This window comes from Micropterus dolomieu, linkage group LG11 (genome assembly GCF_021292245.1).
Source record: "Micropterus dolomieu isolate WLL.071019.BEF.003 ecotype Adirondacks linkage group LG11, ASM2129224v1, whole genome shotgun sequence".
Taxonomy (NCBI): Eukaryota; Metazoa; Chordata; class Actinopteri; order Centrarchiformes; family Centrarchidae; genus Micropterus; species Micropterus dolomieu.
This window is the reverse complement of record NC_060160.1, coordinates 12,795,807-12,816,825: the sequence shown is the minus strand read 5'-3', so window position 1 is coordinate 12,816,825 and position 21,019 is coordinate 12,795,807. Positions and strand designations below refer to the sequence as shown.

At 40.7% G+C, this 21,019-nt stretch overlaps 2 protein-coding genes across 10 annotated transcripts in view; one reads left to right on the top strand and one right to left on the bottom strand.

Moving 5' to 3' along the window:
• The window catches only part of kdm1a (lysine (K)-specific demethylase 1a), an 18,445-nt gene extending 2,552 nt beyond the window's left edge, over nt 1-15,893 (bottom strand). Inside the window, exons 1-19 of the mRNA XM_046062623.1 lie at nt 15,605-15,893; nt 14,811-14,862; nt 13,955-14,248; nt 12,993-13,158; nt 12,572-12,705; nt 12,402-12,480; nt 12,197-12,289; nt 11,839-11,945; nt 9,796-9,877; nt 9,334-9,428; nt 6,837-6,854; nt 5,637-5,779; nt 5,408-5,498; nt 4,417-4,551; nt 2,911-2,984; nt 2,198-2,309; nt 1,883-2,015; nt 1,592-1,779; nt 397-511 (exon numbers count right to left, since the gene is read on the bottom strand). Coding sequence (XP_045918579.1) covers nt 397-511; nt 1,592-1,779; nt 1,883-2,015; nt 2,198-2,309; nt 2,911-2,984; nt 4,417-4,551; nt 5,408-5,498; nt 5,637-5,779; nt 6,837-6,854; nt 9,334-9,428; nt 9,796-9,877; nt 11,839-11,945; nt 12,197-12,289; nt 12,402-12,480; nt 12,572-12,705; nt 12,993-13,158; nt 13,955-14,248; nt 14,811-14,855 — 2,104 coding nt within the window. The 5' untranslated portion in view covers nt 14,856-14,862; nt 15,605-15,893. The remainder of the gene's footprint in view (nt 1-396; nt 512-1,591; nt 1,780-1,882; nt 2,016-2,197; nt 2,310-2,910; nt 2,985-4,416; nt 4,552-5,407; nt 5,499-5,636; nt 5,780-6,836; nt 6,855-9,333; nt 9,429-9,795; nt 9,878-11,838; nt 11,946-12,196; nt 12,290-12,401; nt 12,481-12,571; nt 12,706-12,992; nt 13,159-13,954; nt 14,249-14,810; nt 14,863-15,604) is intronic.
• tmem30b (transmembrane protein 30B) lies at nt 14,662-20,574 on the top strand. 9 transcript variants are annotated; one of them, XM_046062613.1, is made up of 8 exons: nt 14,662-14,739; nt 16,594-16,792; nt 17,102-17,209; nt 17,334-17,441; nt 17,651-17,741; nt 17,845-17,982; nt 18,280-18,486; nt 19,453-20,574. In XM_046062613.1, exons 1-8 carry the CDS (start codon nt 14,702-14,704, stop codon nt 19,629-19,631), a joined length of 1,068 nt encoding a protein of 355 aa, XP_045918569.1. In that variant the 5' UTR covers nt 14,662-14,701; the 3' UTR covers nt 19,632-20,574. The 9 variants fall into 9 exon arrangements, with proteins under 9 accessions (XP_045918569.1, XP_045918570.1, XP_045918576.1 ...); XM_046062614.1 differs by having other exon boundaries at nt 14,703-14,725; XM_046062620.1 differs by lacking the exon at nt 14,662-14,739 and adding an exon at nt 14,825-14,922.
• Nucleotides 20,575-21,019: the final 445 nt, after the last annotated feature.

Genomic DNA, 21,019 nt, shown 5'->3' with positions numbered 1-21,019 from the left:
CTGCTTCCAAATATTCCTTTGAGAATGGCCAGGCAGCGTCCGACAATCACATCATCGCTGATGTTCTCCATGATGCCAGCGGCCTCACCAGCCATCAGAGCGAGTAGGATCGGGGCTGAAAAGAGGAAAGGCAGTTTGTTACAGATGCGTTTTATGGATCTATCAGAGAAGGGCATGTATATGACATTATATATGAACATGAAATATATCTCAGTACCACATCGCTCTGCGTCAAAGTATCTACAACAACAGTGTGAAAGTAAAATAATAATAATAATAATAATAATAATCCTTATTTGTAGAGCACTTTTCAAAAACAAGTTACAAAGTGCTTTAACAAGTGTAAAGAATAATACAAAAAAAAAAAGATAAGAGCATGAAAGGGATCTTTGTCACCTTTGTAGAGGTTCCAGAAGAGGAAGAGTTCGCCTCGACTTGCTGTGGTGGAGCCAACATGACCAAACAGGTTGACGCTGGGATCCCAGAATACGCGGTCAAAACACAACACCACCTTCAGACGGGGAGGAACACAAAATAAAAACAAACAGTCATACAACAATCAAAGTGCTTATTTTAATCAAGAGCTCAACTGCCTGTGAAGTTCATCTCAGGATCAGCACATTTACTGGCATTGCTTCATAGTTATCACTGTGTGAATGGTGGGGCGCCCTCTGCTGGAGATACAGCATTAGCAGCAGCTCAGATTGCATAATAATGCAGTATTCTCTCTCTGTGCTGCAGTAGAATTAGGAGTTAAAACTACCCTGCTGCAGATGATGCTCAGCAACAGAGAGAGAGAGTGCACAGGAGAGCTGGTGGGTCAGAAGTGATGCAGAATGAGCACTCTGATCGGATTACTAACACACTGGCAAAAAGCATTTTTCATTCCCACGTAAACAGGCTCTGACTGCCTCTCCACTCCTATACTTAGCAAACACACTGTCCATGCCACCCTTTTAATCCCACCCTCCATTCTACATCAGAGCTCAGATGTAGGATAGATAAAACATCATCACCTAGGCGGTTTAGCGAAAGGAGGGAATTCCCTGTCGTCTGAGCTTGGTACTAATCACTATTGTGATTTATGGGGACAACAACAACAACAGGAAGGAGGAAGGGGATGTGTTCATTCTGGATGCTGCGGACTTGGACAATGATATATGAACCTGCAAGGAACACACTCAAATACTTTTTTTGGCCCTCTACCACTGAAGGTCAACTTCCTGGCATAATGACACTGCAGCAGAAACAGTAGCAGGAGGGCTCCCGAAGGGACCACATCCTCCATCTTGCCAGAAACACACTACATGATTTAAGACCGGACGTGAACATGACAACTTATTTCAAGACTGGAGACTTTGCGCTGGTTTGCACAAAGTGTGGCAGGCCATACTTGGCACACATTATCCTGTACGGAGTAGAGCCTCCCATGTAAACATCAGACTACTTAGGGACCATCTTGACTATATCAAACATCTGGTCAACATCTAGAATCTGGACGAATCAGAATGAGATTGTGTAGTTTGGTGAACTGGTTAATGATAACAGGATAGAAGGAAGCAAGCACAGTATGCTTATTTAGAAATACAACCTTGTTGAGGTTGCCAAAGCCCATTCTCTGTATAGCAGATGTCTTCCACTCAGGCAGCGGGGGAACAAACTGCACAGCAGGGGGCTGCTGCTTCAACACACCAAGAGGCAGGGTGCACAGCACAGCATCACACTTGTATATGAAGGTCTGTGTTGTGGAGCGAGTGTTGACTGCTATCACCTCACAACCTGGAGAATGAACAGATAAGACACATTGCACATTAGTTATGAGATCTACAGTGGAACTCGTGGCCAAAAGCGGTAAAAGACACACGTGGCCCTGTGCACGTACCAGAGGCTGTGTATCGAACCTGCCGCACTGCTGTGTTTAGTTTGATGTCCAAGCCTTCAGCCAGGGCCACAGGAACACAAGAGTAACCATTCCTTACTGTCAGGTGGCTGCCAGTGAACTCAAAGTCATCATCCTGTGGATAAATTAACAACCTGATACAAACCTGACCCAATAAACCTCCTAATGTAACAAAACAGATGGGCAGAAGTGTCTCATAGTTAAAATTAGCAATAACTTTTTACGCACTTTGCACTGCAAGAACGGACAACCAGTATCACACAGTTATAACATTTCAAAATGTCTACATGTATATACCTGATCCCAGTGCTTGAGAGAAAGGGTGGAGAGGGGCGTGGCGTTGGCAAATTCCAAGTTGGCAAAGTGCCAGTCTAGGATCTGCCGATCCCTGGATGACAGGTAAACATCACTATGGGAAAGAAGTAAAGGAAAGAGACATGGTGATGGATCCTGACAGCTATTCAGACATCATGGGGACAGGTTTACTCATGCACAAGCTTAACTCAACAGAGCAATAACGTAATAATGCATATTTGAACACATAGCATTAACTGAAAACTATAAAACAAAATCTTAAAATTGCCACAGGACATGCACAGGTAAACATCTGTTGCTAAGGGCTGCAGGGCTCCAACAAGCAATTCTTCTTTATAATCATTAACGACTGATTATTTTCACATAGGCCGTCGAGCATACTTATCCTGGATAGCTCCAATTAATAAAAGGCGGCTTGTGGAGATCTGCATAGTTACATCACAAAGGGGTTGTTTCAAACCAGAGCACAGAACAAGCTGCTCCTGCCTTTGTTCCTAGCTGGATTCAAATAATTGCTTTGTGGCCATGTCGGATCAGGGATGTATTGAATTGAATTTCTGATAAATTACTTAATGTGTGTGTAAACAATTCACCCTTATCCCTCTCTACTGTTTAACATCTGGTAAGTTGTCCCGGTGCAGAGAAGGAGTAGCAGTTGAGGAGATGATGCTGAAACATGCTGAAGGATTGGTTACCTGGGTGGATTGGCCTCCAACTCCTGCAGCTTCTCCTCCAGCTTGACCTGCATCTCTACCAACTCATCATATTCCTACAAGGCAGATAGCAAGGCGATGTACACACATGTTCATTACATCCATATAGTATCACTGCTGGAAAATATTGATACTATTCATTTATTAACTATTACAAATAAGACTCAAAGATGATATTTCACAGCAAGCTTAACTGGTGTCAGACTTTAGGAGCTGGTGATGTCTTTAACTAAGTGAGCGTGTGTCGCATGCATGTGCGTGTGTGTACAAGGTACACACCCAGAGGGTTTCAGGTCATGTAGAAAGGACATGCAGTCTCGACAGAAAGGGCTGACTCAACCTGTTCATCAGTTCACCACAATAGAACCCAGTATGGCAGCAGCGCACATTCTGGTAATACCACCTACCGCGCCAGGCCCCAGGACACAGCTACACTGAGTCAAACGTCCTAATAGTGACTCCAAGCTAGCAAGATGATCTGGGAAAACACTAAAAATGGCAAGAATACTGGGAAATGTCCCAGCAAAAATATCCTGACATAGCTATCCTCTCACTGGCTTTAAAATCTTGTTATATGGTGCAGTCATGCATGTGACAAACACACACACACGCGCTCTCTTAAATGCTCATCCTGTCTTGCTGAAAATGTGTGTGTACATCCGCAGACATAAAGACAGTCAGACAGTGATTCAAGGCCTTGAAGTGGTTTCTCAGACAGCGGATGGGTAGCAGACAAATCCAGTTCAGACACCAGCTGTGTTTAAACCAACTAAAACCTCCTTCTAAAATACACACATAGCAGCAGTGGAGGTGATTTATCTGAACCAAAAATAAAACGGCAGCATTGACTCTAATAATACATCCTACCAAGGCATTAAACCACTTAAACACAGCTTGTCTGGTTTACTTGGATTGCATGGCATTAACATTCTGTGAGGCATCCACCCTGACCTTAGTAGTCCATAAAATATCCATTTTACATGCTAGTACTGCTGCCTTATAATACTATTACAAATTGTTTGATCTTTGCAAGCCTTAATTATTCAGAACAAGTACAAACGTTTCTGTCTTGCAAACTGTGGTGGTCGACCTTTTGACCTGCAGGTACACTTAATAGTCAACCCAGGAAATCTAATATTGCTTCAAAGTAGTTCAAACTAAAGCAACTGAAAACACAGACGCTATGTAATACCCACTACACCACAAACACACTTGGAAATAGTATTTAAACTTAACTGCTTTGACTAAAAGTATTTTTAAGTCCTGCAGCCTGATTTCTGCCTGGTGCAACGGACTTGAGGAAGTAATGAAAGTGTCACATAGGAATCTCTTCTGGACAACAACCAGTCTAGATAACTGCCTGCAGCTTGTAAATATCTGTAGGTAAGTGTAAGGAGATGTAAGTCTATTGTAACTTTCTATGTTGCTCGTCAGATTTTTTGATGATGACATTCCTCTTTCTTGTTCTGAAACAGTGTTTGAGCTCACTTTGCAGAGCGCGGTGAGGTCGCGGTGCTTGCTCTTCACCAGGAACTCAGCTGTGATATCTCTGGGTGGTTTGACTTCACTGGCCTCTTTATACTGCTGATGGAGCTCCTTAACCCGTTCCTTAGTGGTCACCATCTAAAAAGGGCAAAATAAAAAGGAGAGGGAAAACAGGGTTTAGCACTTTACTTCAGGTCAACTTGCAAGTGCTTCTCTGCCTTCCCTGCATGATTTTTTTAACCTGAAATTGAAACCAACAGTGTTCCAATCTTAAGCATGCTTCTTTTACCATAATGGCACTTTCAGACTGCAATCAGTTTGTCAGTAATTTACTGGAAGGGCACCCCATCTATTAGCTCTCTTAGCGAATCAATCAAGCAAATGTAACTGACAACACCGCTGACAGATGTTTGCCAAATCTGAGCAGGACTTTTTTACAGCAATTAAGTGTTGACAGTCTGATTTCTGGTCCTTCTTTTTTTCATACCAAAATGACAAAACAAGTGGAAAATTAAAATGCCTTCACCACTTGCCAAGGTTTCCCTTTAAGTAGTCTTAAAGGAATAATTCAACATTTTAGGAAATAACACTGTTTTCTAGATACCACTCAACACGCTTAATATGAAGCTAGCCCGGTGTTCTGTCATCACCGTGAAAAAAGTTCCAATGCGCAACTCCACAGTAAAACCAAATCAACATTGTGGTGGAAGTCAATTACAGTTAAAATTAGTGACATTTAGTGGTGCTAGTTTACAAGACTAGCTGTCCCACTGCTTCCAGTCTTTATGCTAATCGGCTGCTGGCTGTGGCTTCATATTTGAGAGTGGTATTAACCCTCTCATCATCTTGATCATCAGTAGTCTCTACTGTCTTTAAGCACTGTTTCTTTACAACTCGGTTTGCAAGCTAAGTCTTGTGGCGCTGGGAGGAAATTCTGCCACCACAAAGTTGATGGCATTATGAAATCTGTTTAGGAAGCTTTACTTGTGCTCACCTTGTTGAGAAGATCCCTGAGATCTTCCTGAGTCTTTACGATCTTCTTCCAGTGTTCTATCTGCTCATCTTTTACATGCTTCTCCTGCAGCCTACACACACACACACACGATTATGATTATAAGTGTTTGTGTGTATCTGTATACATCTCTTCTTTGGGTACACGTGTGAAGGACACATCTGTCACCATCTCCCCTTGTGTGAGTTCATGTATAGTACACCATACTCACTGTATGACCACTTCCAGGGCCTGTCCCAGAGAAACAGGTTTGTTGTTGAGGAAGTTGAAGTCCAGCTGGTGGCTGAGGTAGGAGGTGGCCTCCAGCAATCTGTTGAACTCTTGCTCCACCATCTCATCTTTTTCCTTTGGCACCTGGATACACACACGCAACCACAAAACAAGGACACTGGATCATCAGTCACACTAACGCCAGCAGTGATGGAATCTATATTTGAGTGTATTTTTCCATAAACAGTAGGAAAAGCATGCCAACTAAAGTTAAAGGCACAAAAATGATTAGAAGTGGTACAATAAGCTTGATCATGTTTTGTTTTAATATAATTTATACATCACTCCATATCCTACTAAACTACTTGGTCATGCATTTAAGTCACTGATATAAGCAGAAGAAGCATAAATGATGCTGTCCATGCCCCTCAAAGACACTTTCCCAGTAAGAGACTTAAAGCATGCTTCCAAACTCACTCAATATAAACATCATGCTAGGATAAACCAGACATTTCAAGTCTCAACCCATGATTGGTCTGCAGCACAAGCTCTACTCCGACCATCTGAAACCCAAACAGTTAGATGTACATGGTGATTCTGATTTGGGGGAGGGGGGAGGGGAGGAGGGTGCTGTACATCAATCATGGATTGGGCTTTAAGAGAAAATCCACACTTTAATACATTATTTTAGTATATTTCACCAATTTGAATAGAGTATGTTTCACTACAAATCCTTATCTCTACAACCTACATCTAGTCAGACTCTTGTCAGTGGTGTTATTTGATTATTTGTACAGTAGCCTCTACATGAGATAAGGTATCATTAATATTGGAAAGTTCTCTTATTATTAAAATCATAATGTATTACTGTGCATGTATTACCACAATAAAAATATACATGTTGTTTGCAACTTCTGAAAATACTTCAGAAATCTAAACAGAACTGCAGTACATGAACAAACTTGTTATTGTGCGGATCTTCCCTTTAATAAAAAAATGTCACTTTTATTTTGTAATTCCTTTTCTAAAAGATGAAGGTTTAACACGAGCTGCTCATTTGTTTCTCTCTTCATCTCCTACATGGGTAAAAAATGATGACTTACACAAAGTAAAATTTAAATGGATGGAGCTGAAATGTTGACTTTTAAAAGTGATTAAGAATTGGTTAAGGAAGATATTACGTAAATAAACCAATACATACACTTGTGCACCGTTCACCCTTTAGAAGTTCACCAAAAGATAAACATGGAAGGGGTTGAGAAGACAAGGGGCAGGGTTGAGGGGGGGAGAGAGAGAGAGAGAGAGAGAGAGAGAGAACATATTAGGTAAACACAACTTTAACCTCAAACAGGTTTGCACAAAAGTAAAACATGTACATTTAAATTCGCCTTTTCCTGCGAAAGAGGAAACCAGTTACACATGTATAATGTGGATGCCTCAAGAGCCCTGCTGGCTAGTCTCTGCTAAAGTGGAAGTGCCCTGAATATGAACCTAAACATCCTACTACTGTTGCTGCCACTTGACGGACAGAACAAAAATGAGGGGGGAAAAACACTGTTTGTTTCCAATTTAATTACATGAAGCTATATCTGTTTTCTGTTCTGCTCTGTTCGGAAAGGAACTGGAGCTGTTGTTCATGACACGCAAAGACAAGCAGTTAAATGAATCCACCATTCACTGTGTTTTTGTGGCTCACAAAAAGCCAGATCCCTGCCTCAGGACAACAGGCTTCGAAAACAGCTATAAACCCCCAGACACAGGGCGCTTCCATGCCAAGAGGGAACCATTGTGCATCCATAAACATCTTCTGTTGAAGGAAATAAACACCACAAGGTCCTGGTTTCAAAAATCTAATGTGGGTACACATATCCAATGCAGCTGTAGCTACACACGCGTTAATGGCGGTTTGTAAGTGAACTTAACCTAATGCTGAGCTAAAAATGTTAGTATGACTGAAGCAGGCAGATATTTTTCAGGCATCAGCGGATCACATCCATGCTGCCATTAGCCTTTTGCATTCTCACAAGTAATTTCTTGGCTTTACGATAAAACCTGGGATCTTTCCAAATAACAACTGAATCACTCACAAGGTATCTCAGGATTTGACTTGTTTAAAGAGGTGGTATTGTGCTTTTAGGCCTTTTCCCTCTCCTTTATTGAGTTATATATCTTTTTTGTGCATGTAACAGGTTTGCAAAGTGAAAAAGCCCAAAGTCCAGCCCAAAGGGAGTTCCCATCTCCCACAGAAAGCACTGCTCTGAACCGCTTGAAAACAGCTCATTTGTAGTCCAGTCCTTCACGTTCTTTCTTTGTGACGTCACAATGAAAACACGTCATAAAGCTTGCCAAGCAGCTTGCGCAGGGTCAGGCACGCCCTCAAACCAAGCTAGTCTGAGTGGAAGCCCTTTGGCTCGACTTTGTTTGGGTTTCCATTGTAGAAATGTTGTACCTGTACCTGCTTCCAGGTACTTTTTTTCATATCACCTCACCTCTGTGGAGGTTCCAAGCGAGCTGAAGGGATACTAAAACATAACGTGAAAACACGACAGAATGCTGATTGGTCAGAGAGAATATTCACTATTCACTGCATCATCATTGCGTGCGCCAGACAGAGGCCAGCAACAGAAAGTTTTAGATTTTACAGTTTTCATATGGAATTTCATCACTAAATCCACTTCTGAGAAGTTTTGAGGTGAGAAATAAGCTGTGTAGATTTCGAATATTGACAGTTTTACGAGAAGTGATGGCGGAACAAAATGTGCTTGAATATTTCCGGAGTTGAGGAGCTCCGCAAGTGGCTGTGGGGGAAGCCTGTGCCAACCCGCGGGAGGAGCGTGTGAGGCCGGCCAGCTGCCCGCTCACAGAGCCCTCTGCTCCCGCCGTCACACAGACCGCTGCAGCAACAACGGCAGAGGAAAACACAGCTGGAAGGTTTTCATACCGCTTATCTGTCTTTACATTCTGAGTAATGTTGAAACGTTTTAACTTAAAAAAGAGAAAGCTGTGTGGATCGCTGGTGTGTGTGTCGCATATAACATTACGTCGCGGCAGTTGTGTGTGGCGTCGCTATGATGACAAGCTACGTACTATCTCTGGGTACTATCTGCAACGGAAAACAGAGCAGGGCCGAGTAGAGTATCCATTTGCGCTATGGTAGCATTTTTCGGCAAGGCAGCATAACGTTAGATCGTCAGACTACCGGAAACAGTTCAACGTTTAGTCCTGATGGTAAGATGTGGAACAATGATGTTGTGGACTTGAGTAACTTAGACCATCTGCTAGGTTACGGTCGCAGTCTGAAGCGGCTTTGATTTGGATCACACTACCTTGTTTCTTACGACCTGCCCTTCTCTGCTTCTGATTGGCTAGTAGTCCTTACCTGGGAACTGTGCATGTGCAACTCCCAACAAAAATTTTGTAAAAGTAAAATGCATCACTCTGTAGCTCAAGAGTGGTGCGTACAACACACAGGGTGGAGAGGAGCTGCAGCAATGTGCAGTATGAGGAAAAATATGGTGTTTTTTGAAAAATAAACCATGTAAACCTGTTCTGGTACAACTCCTAAATAAGATTTTGAACCTGAAAATGAGCATAATACCACCTCTTTTAAATGGGAATACCCCAAGGAGCTTGGGTATGGCAGGATAATGGACAAGAGGCAGGTTAATTTACTGTAAACTATATTTCATTATACTCACAGCCTGGCCATTGGCTTCATACAGTGGACACTTCTGTTTGATCTTGGCCAGCTCCATATTAACCTGCTTACTGATCACTGCCATGGGATTCCCTCCTGAACAAGCACACACACACACACACACACACACACACACACACACACACGATTGAGGATGACACAACACAAACATGGACAACAGCACCCTCTACATGTTGATGTTAGTGACTGCAGAATCTAAGAGGAGAAGACTACAATCTGACTTTGTTAAAAGCAACAACCTCAAATCATGTGTCATTAGAGACAAGTGCAAGAGTGTTCTGTCTAATCATACAAGCTAAATCGTTTCAGGAGGTCTACTACTATTATACTACTAAAAACATGTGATGTAGCTCTAGCATGGAATGAAAATGTAAACACTTCTGACTTCGATATTCAGATTTAAAAAAAAAAAAAAGAAGAAGAAACTGGATCTAAATCTCACCCAGCCCTGTCACCACCATGGCTCCCAGATCAGCAACATAGTTGCCCTTCCTAAACGTGGCCACTCTGCCTCCAACACGGTCCTGCATGGAGAAATTATGTAAAAACCTTCTAACTTTCTACAGTGACATAGTAAACTTGTGGCAATTACAAACACGCAATATTACTAGTGTTGTGTCGTTCAAAGAACATTACGTTCATAAGACCTAATCGTGTGTATGACTCGGGAGGAACGGGTTGTCTCAGTGAGTGATCCGTTCATTTTCACGCATGCGTGAAGGATCTTGGACTCTTACATTCACTCGTCATACGTCAGCTGCAAGGGCTCCGTCAGCACAGGAAACAGAATTGATTATTTCACGACTCAACTGTGGGTCTCTGGGTCTGAGTCGTTCATTTGTCATGTGACAGCTACTGTGGAGCAGGAATGAACGACTCGTTCAGCGCTCACATGGGTCCTCCTCAGTCTTTCGTTCACTCGGCAGGCTGAGTGACTGCCAGCGCCGGAGAATGAGAGGCAGGTCGGCTGTCAGGTAACAGTCACTGGACTGACATTATATAGCTATTTTGTTAATTATGTGACATTTTATGAAGCATAACGTTATTACAGCGCAGTGATTTTGTGCTAAGTTATAGTTTTAACACAGCCGCACCGTAACTTTAGTCCCGCTAGTGTTTGACATTACAGCTATCAGCTGATGAGAGTTGTTCTGGGTCCGCTCCACTTCAGAGCCCTGACAGGGTTCTACCTGGAGCCGAATTACCTCCGAGGTCGTCTCCTCTCCAAAACAAACAGACCCGGTCATTAAAACACAGCAACGTAGCAATGTTAGCGTTAGCCCTGTAAACTGCTAACAGCTGATCCAGGTCCGCCAGAGAACGCAATGTAACTTTTCCTTTTTATTTACTAACAGAGCCGTGCTGTTGTTTCACAGCTCCTGACTGGTGAACAACCTGCAGTGTTTCAGAACGATGTGCTCATGTGTGTTTCTCTGTCTGCAGAATCTGGACCTGATGTGGCCCATTCTACGTCCAGAACTGCCAAACTGCTGCATTTGTGTGTTTATTTCTCTGTTCCGCTCTCTGTGCTGGAGTTCTTTTAAGAACTTGGTGGCTTGATCCAGATTATTATTAAATTGGTTGAATTTTAATAAGAGTGTGTTTATTCATATAGTGTGTCAAGCTTATTACTTCAGTATATTTACAGCAAATTTGATATTAATATTTTACTCATGGATAGGGACGTTAGGCTACTGTATGAATGAGCACTTAGATAATGATAGTAATTATATACATAAGCCTTTATATGGCTGGTCTGGTTGTATACTCGGGAAAGATTGTGAAAATGGAAGGATTTAGCAGGAGTAGTGGTGATTACATATTGACAACATATTTCTGTGGTTTTTACAGTAAGTTTTTACACGCTTTAAAGTACCATTTACTAGTGGCCAAAACGGCGGCTGTAACACAGTGAATCAATCTATTTGACCGTCGCAACCCGAGCGAAATGACTCGTTTCGCTATCAGAATGTGATCCATTCGGTCGGTAACATTTGAAAACGCTACACCAGCCGCACATATACAATTTTACCCCCATTTACATTAGCGGAGCGCTAGACCGGAAGTTAGCCTGCTCGGCCGGCAAAGATCAACACATTGGACGCTGGAGCGCTACTGCCGACTAGCGTTTGGGGGTGTAATTGCAGAATGACGGACACACCTATGCACAAGTATAAATGCATGGCTACGCGCGTAGCCTACGGCGTACGTACACACGTAGACCCTACGCAGGAGTATAAATGGGCCTTAAGTCATTCCATTTGTTATCATCCAAACCCCAACACAATATATGTATACTGTATATTTGACATGTATATAGGGTGGCACTAATCTCACAATGCTATTATTATTACTACTACAAAAAAATACAGCAAATGTTTGACAATCATAAAGTTATTTATACTAATAGCTGGTTCAAAACAAGGGACAAAATCACAAATATACCTGAAATAACAGATTAACAGAAACCCTGTTGGTGACCTACCCTGGCCTCCAATACTGTAACATCCATCCCGAAGCTCTGCAGCTGCCTGGCTGCAGCTAGGCCAGACACACCTCCACCAATGACTATAACCTTTCCGGTCTTCTTAGCTGCAACAACAAGCAGGATAGCATTACACCACTGACCCTTCCAAGGTCAATGTCTCTAAATGCTTTTGTCTACAAGCCAGAATAGCTAGTATATTCCTAATATTCAACAACCACTTTCATAGACCTGATTTTGTTCTTTTTTGGCGGGGAAGACATGTTTGCCTTCCAACCAAGTGGATTGTAGAATACATGAATTGTACCAACATATGGCTACTGTTATTTTACCAGTGCACTGAATGAAGTGAACTTACTGGGTAAAGGCTTGACCCTCTTGTAAATGCCAAAGTTAATGAGTCCATGCCTTTCTAAGTAGCTGTGTATCCTGTGGACCAGCACAGCATCGCCTAAAAGAGAACAAAAACACATAAATCTCAAATTCTGTATGACCGCAATCTTTTTCAAAAAATAAAGACAATAAAATGAAGGAAAAAAATTATGTTTAATTAAATGTCTCACTGTTGTATGGAGCTTCAAGCTGCTGTGCTGTAGCCTCAAAGGTCAACTGGATCTTAGGGTTGTCCAGCCACAGTTGGAGCTGAATGAGGTTAATATGAATATGTTTAAAAGAATGATTCCATAGTGCTTAGTTTTTGAACACAACGTAATGTGTTGACTTTGGCACTTACTGTGCGGTTGCGGATATAGAGGAAGACTTTCTGAGTCTGCTGGGGACCGCTGATGATGTCAGGGAAGCAGGCAGCCTCCTGAGATGTCATACGATCATGCGGAAGACGGCTCTGGAAGGCAGCTCCTTCCACACCTAATAACAGCACTAAGTGTCATTTAGGATCAATTTAAGACCGAAAGAAAGAGCATTTATGTGCAATGAGTTCCAAACTGAAATCAAACACATGAATTATCAGACTGTTTGCCTTGTTGTTAGTAAAGAACAATCTCTGCATTCCTGTATAAATAAAATCTCAGGCTTTTAACCAGAGCTTTAAATGAGGCATTTTAAGTGCATTTCCTCAACAAAAAGTTTCATTTCACTGCTTTGATGTGATGAGTCTGAAACTTTATCAAACATCATCAAAGTTCCAGACTCACCAGATGGTTCCTCTGGTTCACTGTCATTCTCCTCCTCTACCGGTGGAGCCGGAGGAGGGATGACCTGCTTCCTCTCTTTCTCAGCCTTGGCATTCCTCTCCTCCTCAGAGTAATATTCGTCTTCCGACAGATTGGCCAGGCTCTCGTCCATCTCGCGGTACTCCACCTGCAACAGTAGGCACAATAAAAGCATCATTAAAACCAGCATTACCTCGGATTGGTTGGAGCACTCCCACGTCGCTTAAAACCGCCAAAAACCTTTATGGGAGTAACAAACAAATACCATGAACATCACGATGCAAAGACTATGAGAAAATAGGGCTGGGCAATATTGCAAAAATTTTTATCAGGATAAAATATTTCAAATCATTCAATATTGATAATAAACACCAAATCCTTATTTCTTTCAAGTTTAAAGGCTGATTTTTGCTCCTGAGTGAAAGTTGAAGAAACCAGATGGTTAATTTATGGTGAAAACATAACAGTGGATTACTTAACAAATCTGAGGTAGAACATTCAAGACAATTATCATAGAATCTTTTTTTCAACAAATATGCATGAGTAAAGTAAAAAAATGTTCGGTCCCTTTTCCTCAACAAAATAAATGATTCAAATAATTTTCAAACATTTATGATTCAAATGAATTTAATCAAACATTTATTGGATATTTGTTATATTGTTATTGAGGAAAATTATATGACGATAATTGTTTTATTGCCTAGCCTTATGAGAAAATACTTGTGTGTGTAATTTCCACTAGGACACACATGCAGGGGAGAACATGTGGACTTAAGGTACAGATCAATATTGCACTTCATGTTTTGATCTTTTCAATCAAACAAATGGTCATAAAATAAAATAGATATAATTTTTGAAATAAATTTTCACCCATCCTTTCATTTTTGGCAGCATTCTTTCCTCCCTGAGTACACAGGGAGGAAACTAAACCCTAAAATGTTTACTTTTGCTCGCTTGCGACGACTTGTCCTGCGAACTTCAGCTGAATCTTGGTCTGCCCCCCCAGAGCCTGCTTGGTGGGGCAAAGGGGCTCCTCCAGGTTCCCCACTAGGGGACGACCTCTCCTTCTTCTTTGCATCCATAGTGCCTGCAGCTGAGGCTGACGGACCAGTCTGGGCATCGGAAACCGGGACTCTATCACCTCCTGCTGCTCCTGCAGTAGACGATGAGGAGGAGGAAGAGGAGCCAGCGTCTGACTTTTTGCTAGACAGCATTATGGAGGATGTTGGAGGCCTCTCCTGAACAAACGGTGAACAGAAATGAGATGAAACCCACTGAAGTGAAACATTCAACTGCCCATGTTATAATCAATTGGTTTTTTTTTATACATGAAATGGTTGAAATTTGAATGTTCAAACTAGTATGAAATAAAAATTACAAAATACTCCTAAAAGAAAATATGAACATGATGAAGTGTGGGTTGTGCGTGCTGAAAACAAACAACTGTTTGTGCCATTTGTTATGGCACTATGTTCACTGAAATGTATAACTATTATTAGTTTAAATGTAAAACCTAAAAAATATATGCCAAATGGTTATTTCACTCACTTTCCATTGTTTTTTAAACAAATTAACTCCTATTAGAAATTCGCTTAAAACCGCGAGGTCAAATGGTCACTTTGCTGTTGGGGGCAGGGAATGCACCTGCTACAAAAGGCTAACAACCACCAAATACTTTCGGGCTTTGGGAAATGCTTCAACCCAAAAATGTCACAGTCTGTATCACTGGGTGATTTAAGTAATGTTAACTGTACATGAATGTCATGGTTTATGAAATGAGGGTTCCGTGGTTATAGTAACCTTGTCTTGTTTTACCCATTTGTCCGTGCACCTGGTAATATCCATTCAAACACTAAGAAATGAAGACAGAACCAGAAATATGGTTACGAACAGGACCAACTGAATGATAAAGGTTGGCCTTTCACATTAGCTAAACATTTTTTTTTTTTAAAAACCCGCTATCAAATATCCACTGAAGATTACAAGGCAATCAGATAAAACGTATTTCACTGCTGCCCACTTGTTTATCAGCGCTTTTAATAAGTTATCCAATTCAGAAAACCTGAAGTAGATGAACGCGTGTCCGTATGTACGAAACCTAGTACTTGATTAGTTCATTTGAAACAAACAGCTGTTAGTCAAAAAACTTTGTTGTGCAGAGGCCGTTAGTAGTTGATTGCTATCTTGACCAAATGGATTAACGTTTGCTAGTAGCAAAGCTAGCAGCAGAACGGTATTGCTATCAATGTTTAGCTTGCGCTAGCTAACGGTAGCTTTGTTCTTGTCAGCAACTTGTCTATAACAGATATGGATATACTATCATGTTCCTTTAATATAAGTGCAACTCTAGCTGTTCTGCAAACATATGTTTGAAACACTTCTAAATGTATTTCCTTTCAAATGTATCTTACAAAATTATACTGCGTTAGCTAACGCCGCTAACAATGAGACTGGCTAGCACCAATAGTGGCACAGAAGCAGGTGCGATCTAGCGAAAAAAAGAAAAGGATCTGCACTGATAAACTGACAATGGATCAGGGAGCATTGTTTTAGGAAATAAAGGTAAGCATTAATGTAGAAAATATTAATATTACCTCTCAGTCCTCCAAAGATGTCAACACAAAGACGGCACAGTCGCAGGGTCTCCTTTCAATGAACTCTTTCGTGATTGGTGGATCGAACATGTTAGCTAACACCACTCAGCGAAACGATTGGTCAAACTAACCGTCAATCCAAAAGAAGGTGGGGATTTATTACTCCACACTGCTACAATGGATCTTTTATTTAAGTTTACGTTTAGTCGTGCACAATGCTTTTCAAACACATATCGGGAAATTATTTTTAGGTATCAAAGTTAAAAGAATTTGTGATGAAGTTGCATTTTGTTGCTGATCAGGATGTAGCGTTTCCGCCCCGTTTATCTTCCGTGTGGAGAACCGACAAAACTGATCCCATCGCAGCAAACAAACTGACGTCAGACTGTAAAAAAATAAAAAAACGAAACAGGATGGGCAAGGAAGGTGAGCGGGGTAGACAGGTAAAGGTGAGCTTTTCCGTCGCGCCTACTACCTAGGAAAGCAGCACCGATGTTTTGTTGAGTCTTTTGTTTCTCCATTTTGAGCTGACTGCGTGTAAGTAAGTTAGCACCTAAAACCCAGATTTATTCGTGAATATATAAGTTTGTGCCTCACTTCTACCGTTTCTCTTTACCAGCGAGTTTGAAAATGAGCGAAAAGTGAGGTCCTTTCTGTGTTTTGTTTTCGACTAATCTGGGTGTTGCTGGTAGTCGATTTCTGTGTGTGATATGAAGCCTTTTAGGTTTGTGGTGGGCATATAATGTGTTGTAAATAAGATATAATACCTGTTGCAGCTCTCTAGAACGTCTTACATTATAAAACTCATTGTGAGAGTAGACACGTAAACAGACAGGGAAACAGGGAGGTCTTTAAGATCAGAGCAGGGAAGTTAAGGCTCATATAGGGAGTGTTTTTGTTTGCCATGGCTATTATATAATACACTTGTAAGGTACAGAGTATATTATTAAAAACCATTAATGATTGCTGATTAACAATCTATCCAACAGAATCGAGAAAATGGTGAAGCAAAAGAAGGAGTCACAAAATCGGCCTGACAACACTGCTTTCACCCAGCAGAGGCTTCCGGCTTGGCAGCCCATGCTCTCTGCTGGCATTGTCATCCCAGGGTTTGTCCTCATCGGCCTGGTCTTCATTGGCATTGGCGTCGCTCTCCTCGTCACTTCACAGAGCATCACAGTGTTGGAGGTATGACTGTGACCCCTGGACATACAAATCAGTCTGGTTTCACGCTGATAATTGAGGGTCACCAACCAAAAGAGAGGAAGAGTGACTGTAGAAAATGTGTTTGATGGGTTGAAATGAACAAAACTCTGTGTTTTCAGTGTAGAGATGAAAGAAAATAGTGTAAGGTCCAAAACCGCTATCTGCTCACAGACTTGTCACTTGTAAGAGATATCGTTTTCTTGAGTTTAAAGATGCAGGTGTCAGTAACACTATGAGACAGGTGTTGTAGCCATCAATAATTAATAATCTTTCTTCTTCTTTCTTACACAGATCGACTACACTGGCACTAACCAAACCTCACCATGCTTCATGTGCTCTAACCCAGATGTCAAGAACTGTGTGTGCAAGGTGGACTTCTGCATTGACAGTCTATTTCAGGTTGCATTGGAGCTTTGCACAAACACATTCACACACATGCAAACAGTATGTTTTATTTAAATTGAGCTCTGCTCCTGCCTCTGACCCATGGCTGTGCTTTTGTGACTCATTTTTTCCTCCACAGGGGCCAGTGTTCTTTTATTATGGTTTGTCCAACTACTTCCAGAACTACAGAAAGTATGGCGTGTCCAAAGATGATAACCAGCTGTCTGGAGACCTGAGTTACTTTACTGTGAGTTAAGAACTTGGGATATTGGGAGGGAAGAAAAACCAAATCTATATGATCTCAATTGAAATAAGAACACTTATATGAGATATGATTAGTTGAGTACAAACTGACTTGTTATCACCGAGATTAAATATATGGGCAAAGGTTATATTACCTACTAATAGTACCTCATGTTGTCTCTCTCTCTCTCTCTCTTTCTCTCTCTCTTGAAGTCACCGAGTAACTCCTGTGCTCCCTATATGTATGACAGCAGCAACAAACCAATTGTACCGTGTGGATCTATAGCAAACAGCATGTTCAATGGTACATAAGGACATTTTAAATGACTGTAATGAATTTGGAATGACGTTTATTTAATGTGTGAAGGACATTAATTCTTGCTTTGTTTTTGTTTTCTTCTTTAAAGACACCTTCACACTGTTTCAGTATGTCAATGGGTCAAAGACTCTGGTTCCCTTCGATGGAAAAGGGATTGCTTGGTGGACAGACTACAACATCAAGTACAGAAACCCCACGGTCACACCTCTGAAAAACGCATTCAACGGTAGTATCTTCGGTTGAATTTACTGTAACCTGCTGTCTATTCTGTTTGTAGTGTTAGGATGTAGATTGTGTTTAATGAGGGGTTCCCAGTCTGCTTAAAATTTATCAGTTTTACAAAGTGGTAAAGGAGTTGTATTGAAGGGAGTTTGACCATTGTGGACGAGAGGAGTAACTTGTTTAAGTGCAATAAATAGTGGGCAAAAGGGTGTCCTTTAGGTGAAGTAGTTATAATAATAAATAGCATATTGTTCATGTTTGAAAATCATGATAACTGATTAAAAGCTTTACTTCGTTCCAGGTACTGTTAAGCCCATATTTTGGTCCAAGGCTGCTTACGATTTGGACCCCTCAGACCCTTCTAACAATGGCTTCACCAATCAAGATTTCCTAGTGTGGATGAGGAGGGCAGCCCTGCCAAATTTCAGAAAGCTGTATCGACGAATTGATCAGAGTACTTATGCAAAGGGTCTGCCACCTGGAAACTACTCCCTTGAAATTGCCTACAGTATCCTTACACATTACAGATTTTGGGAGGATTTTAAGGATGATGCTTGGAGGTATGTACAGCTGTGTTTGTTTAGAGTCCTCAAAAGCGTTCAGAAATTACTCACATTTCTGCTAATTAATCTTTTTTTCATCACACAAATTAGTACTGCACAGCTATTTACATCTTGTTTGTTGTAATGCAGGCTTAGCAGACACCGAAAATCAATTTTAAAAATTTACCATATTACACACTTTTTTACTTGTTTTAAAACAGCATATAAGTCTGGATAATTAACCTTATAATCTAGGGGTATGCTTTAAACAAGAACATTTGTGTGGTTTAAGAAGATTACACTGTTCCATCCACATGAGAAGATTTACGAAGCCTCAGATCTACCTGAAGGGGTCAGCCAGTGATTTTATTTTTTTTTAAATTTTTTTGCTGTCCTGTTAGAACAGCAGTAGCTTAGTCTAACTTGTTTTACCGGTTGGGTGTAGTTCTGTTTTCACCAGGCAGAGTGACTCAGGAGTTTCTTGAGATGAGATAAAAAAACATGCAAATTTTCTGACATATGTAGATGAGCTATGCAAATATTTATTCACAGGATTGATTGCCATCTACCTGAAGGCCTATGGAAATACATCAAAGACATTTTCATATACTCATTTATGCTTTACATTTTTGCTTATCATTTTCAATACAAACCAGACAATTTTAGTTTTTTGGATGTATTTTTCTATTGTTTCAGGCAGCCATTGCTTTATACTCTTTTCTATACTCGCAGACTAATGATCTTATAGTTGTGTAATAAATCACAGTGGACATAAAGTTAAAATTTCCAAAACCCCCGGTTCTTTAATACAGTATCCCTGTAATACTGTTTAGTATTTGAATAATTCAGTGAAAGAATTGGCATGTTTTTTTTAATCTATTATTTTATGTGTTTCTATTTTTGCTGTATATCCTTAACATTTTGTCCTTCAGACTATCCCGTTCAGACTTTTAACGGGGGAAAGAAGGTGATACTTAGCAACGTGTCCTGGATGGGTGGCAAGAATGAGTTCCTGGGCATTGCCTACCTCGTGACTGGTTCACTGTGTGTTGTCATGTCCATAGTCATGCTCATTGTCTATGCTAAATTCAAATTCCCTGACGAAGAATGAGTCCCTGGTCATGTACTGGTTGGCTGGGGGTTTATCTACCCTATAAACCTTTTTTTTCTTTTTTCTTTTTACTCAATGGGATGATGAAAGCACAGTACAGTGCTCTCAAAAGTGGGAGTATACAGCTAGAATCCACATATGAACTGACATTTTATGTGTTATTCTGGACATGAAAGGTCCTCTAAGGTGCAGAAGAAGCCTGGTGTCATTTTTGTGAGGCAGGACTTGACACTGGAGTTACCATATTGACTGCAAAATAGGAACTGGCTTTGCAGGCACTGTTGGATGATTGCCAATGTGGGTACATGTACTTGTCTGTAAGCATATCTGTGAAGGTAGACTCTCCTGAGTGCACTGCAAAGTCAATTAGCATTCATTGCTAGTGGATCAGCTGCAAGAAGTGTTTTCTTGTCATCACAAATTTGAGTGATTATTAGGGAAGTGTCATTGCTAACGCCAATTCCAAAATCATAATATTGTTAATTCTATTGTAAATATATCTATACTTTATTATTGGCCTCCACTGTGAATATGCAGTGTGCGCAGGCTGATATTTAGTGGACAAAAGTACACAGGCACCCTAGTGTACTCTTGTTTATGCAGTTTATGCTAGTCTAGTTTATTTTACAATACTTGGATTTTGCAGGGTGTTTCTCTCAGGCTTCTAATACTGTACTTAAATGTTTGCATTCATAATTACAAAATGAGCTGCCTCCTCATTCAAGGCCAGTAGTTACATTAAAGCCATACATGATTTGATTAGCCAATTTATACTGTAGAAAAAGTTACTTTTAATGTGTGTGAGATGTGTAGCTTAGCTTGGAAATAATGGGGTCAATGTGGTTAATCTCTGGTGTACAGCCTTTGCAAACTCATGTTGTCTTCTATGCTCTGAGATTTTATTTCATGTCTATTTATTTAATAAAACAACATCAAAACCATAGCTTCACGTTCCTCTTGGTCTTATTAGGACTTTTAGATTCCACAGGCAACAGTGCCATGTTATGTATATGTAATTTCTATGCTGGATTTTATGGAATTGTCAAGTAGGTCAAGACCTAGGATGATATTCTGCATTGACCTTCCCCAAAAGCTTAATAACAACCATGTCCAATATTTATTACCAAATGAATCGTATTTCATCAGCATAATTTTAGAAGACATCATTGCACAGAGACAGCACTGGTGAAATGGCATCAGACAAAGGACTTGTCTTTGTACTTGTCTTATTAGATCTGAGCGTTGCTTTTGATATTGTTGACCGCCACATCCTATTACAGAGACAATTTTTTTAAACTGGCATCAAAGGATCAGCCCTAAGCTGGTTTAAGTCCTATTTATTAGATCGGTCCCAATTTGTATACGATAATAATGAGTCATCCATGCAT

What these genes read in the sequence shown, in the direction of transcription:
- tmem30b (XM_046062613.1), top strand. Translation starts at nt 14,702, where the DNA reads ATGCTTCAACCCAAAAATGTCACAGTCTGTATCACTGG. An exon ending in AGCAAACAGCATGTTCAATG is followed by an intron (nt 17,742 to 17,844) that starts GTACATAAGGAC and finishes TCTTCTTTAAAG; the next exon opens with ACACCTTCACACTGTTTCAG. An exon ending in TCTGAAAAACGCATTCAACG is followed by an intron (nt 17,983 to 18,279) that starts GTAGTATCTTCG and finishes ACTTCGTTCCAG; the next exon opens with GTACTGTTAAGCCCATATTT.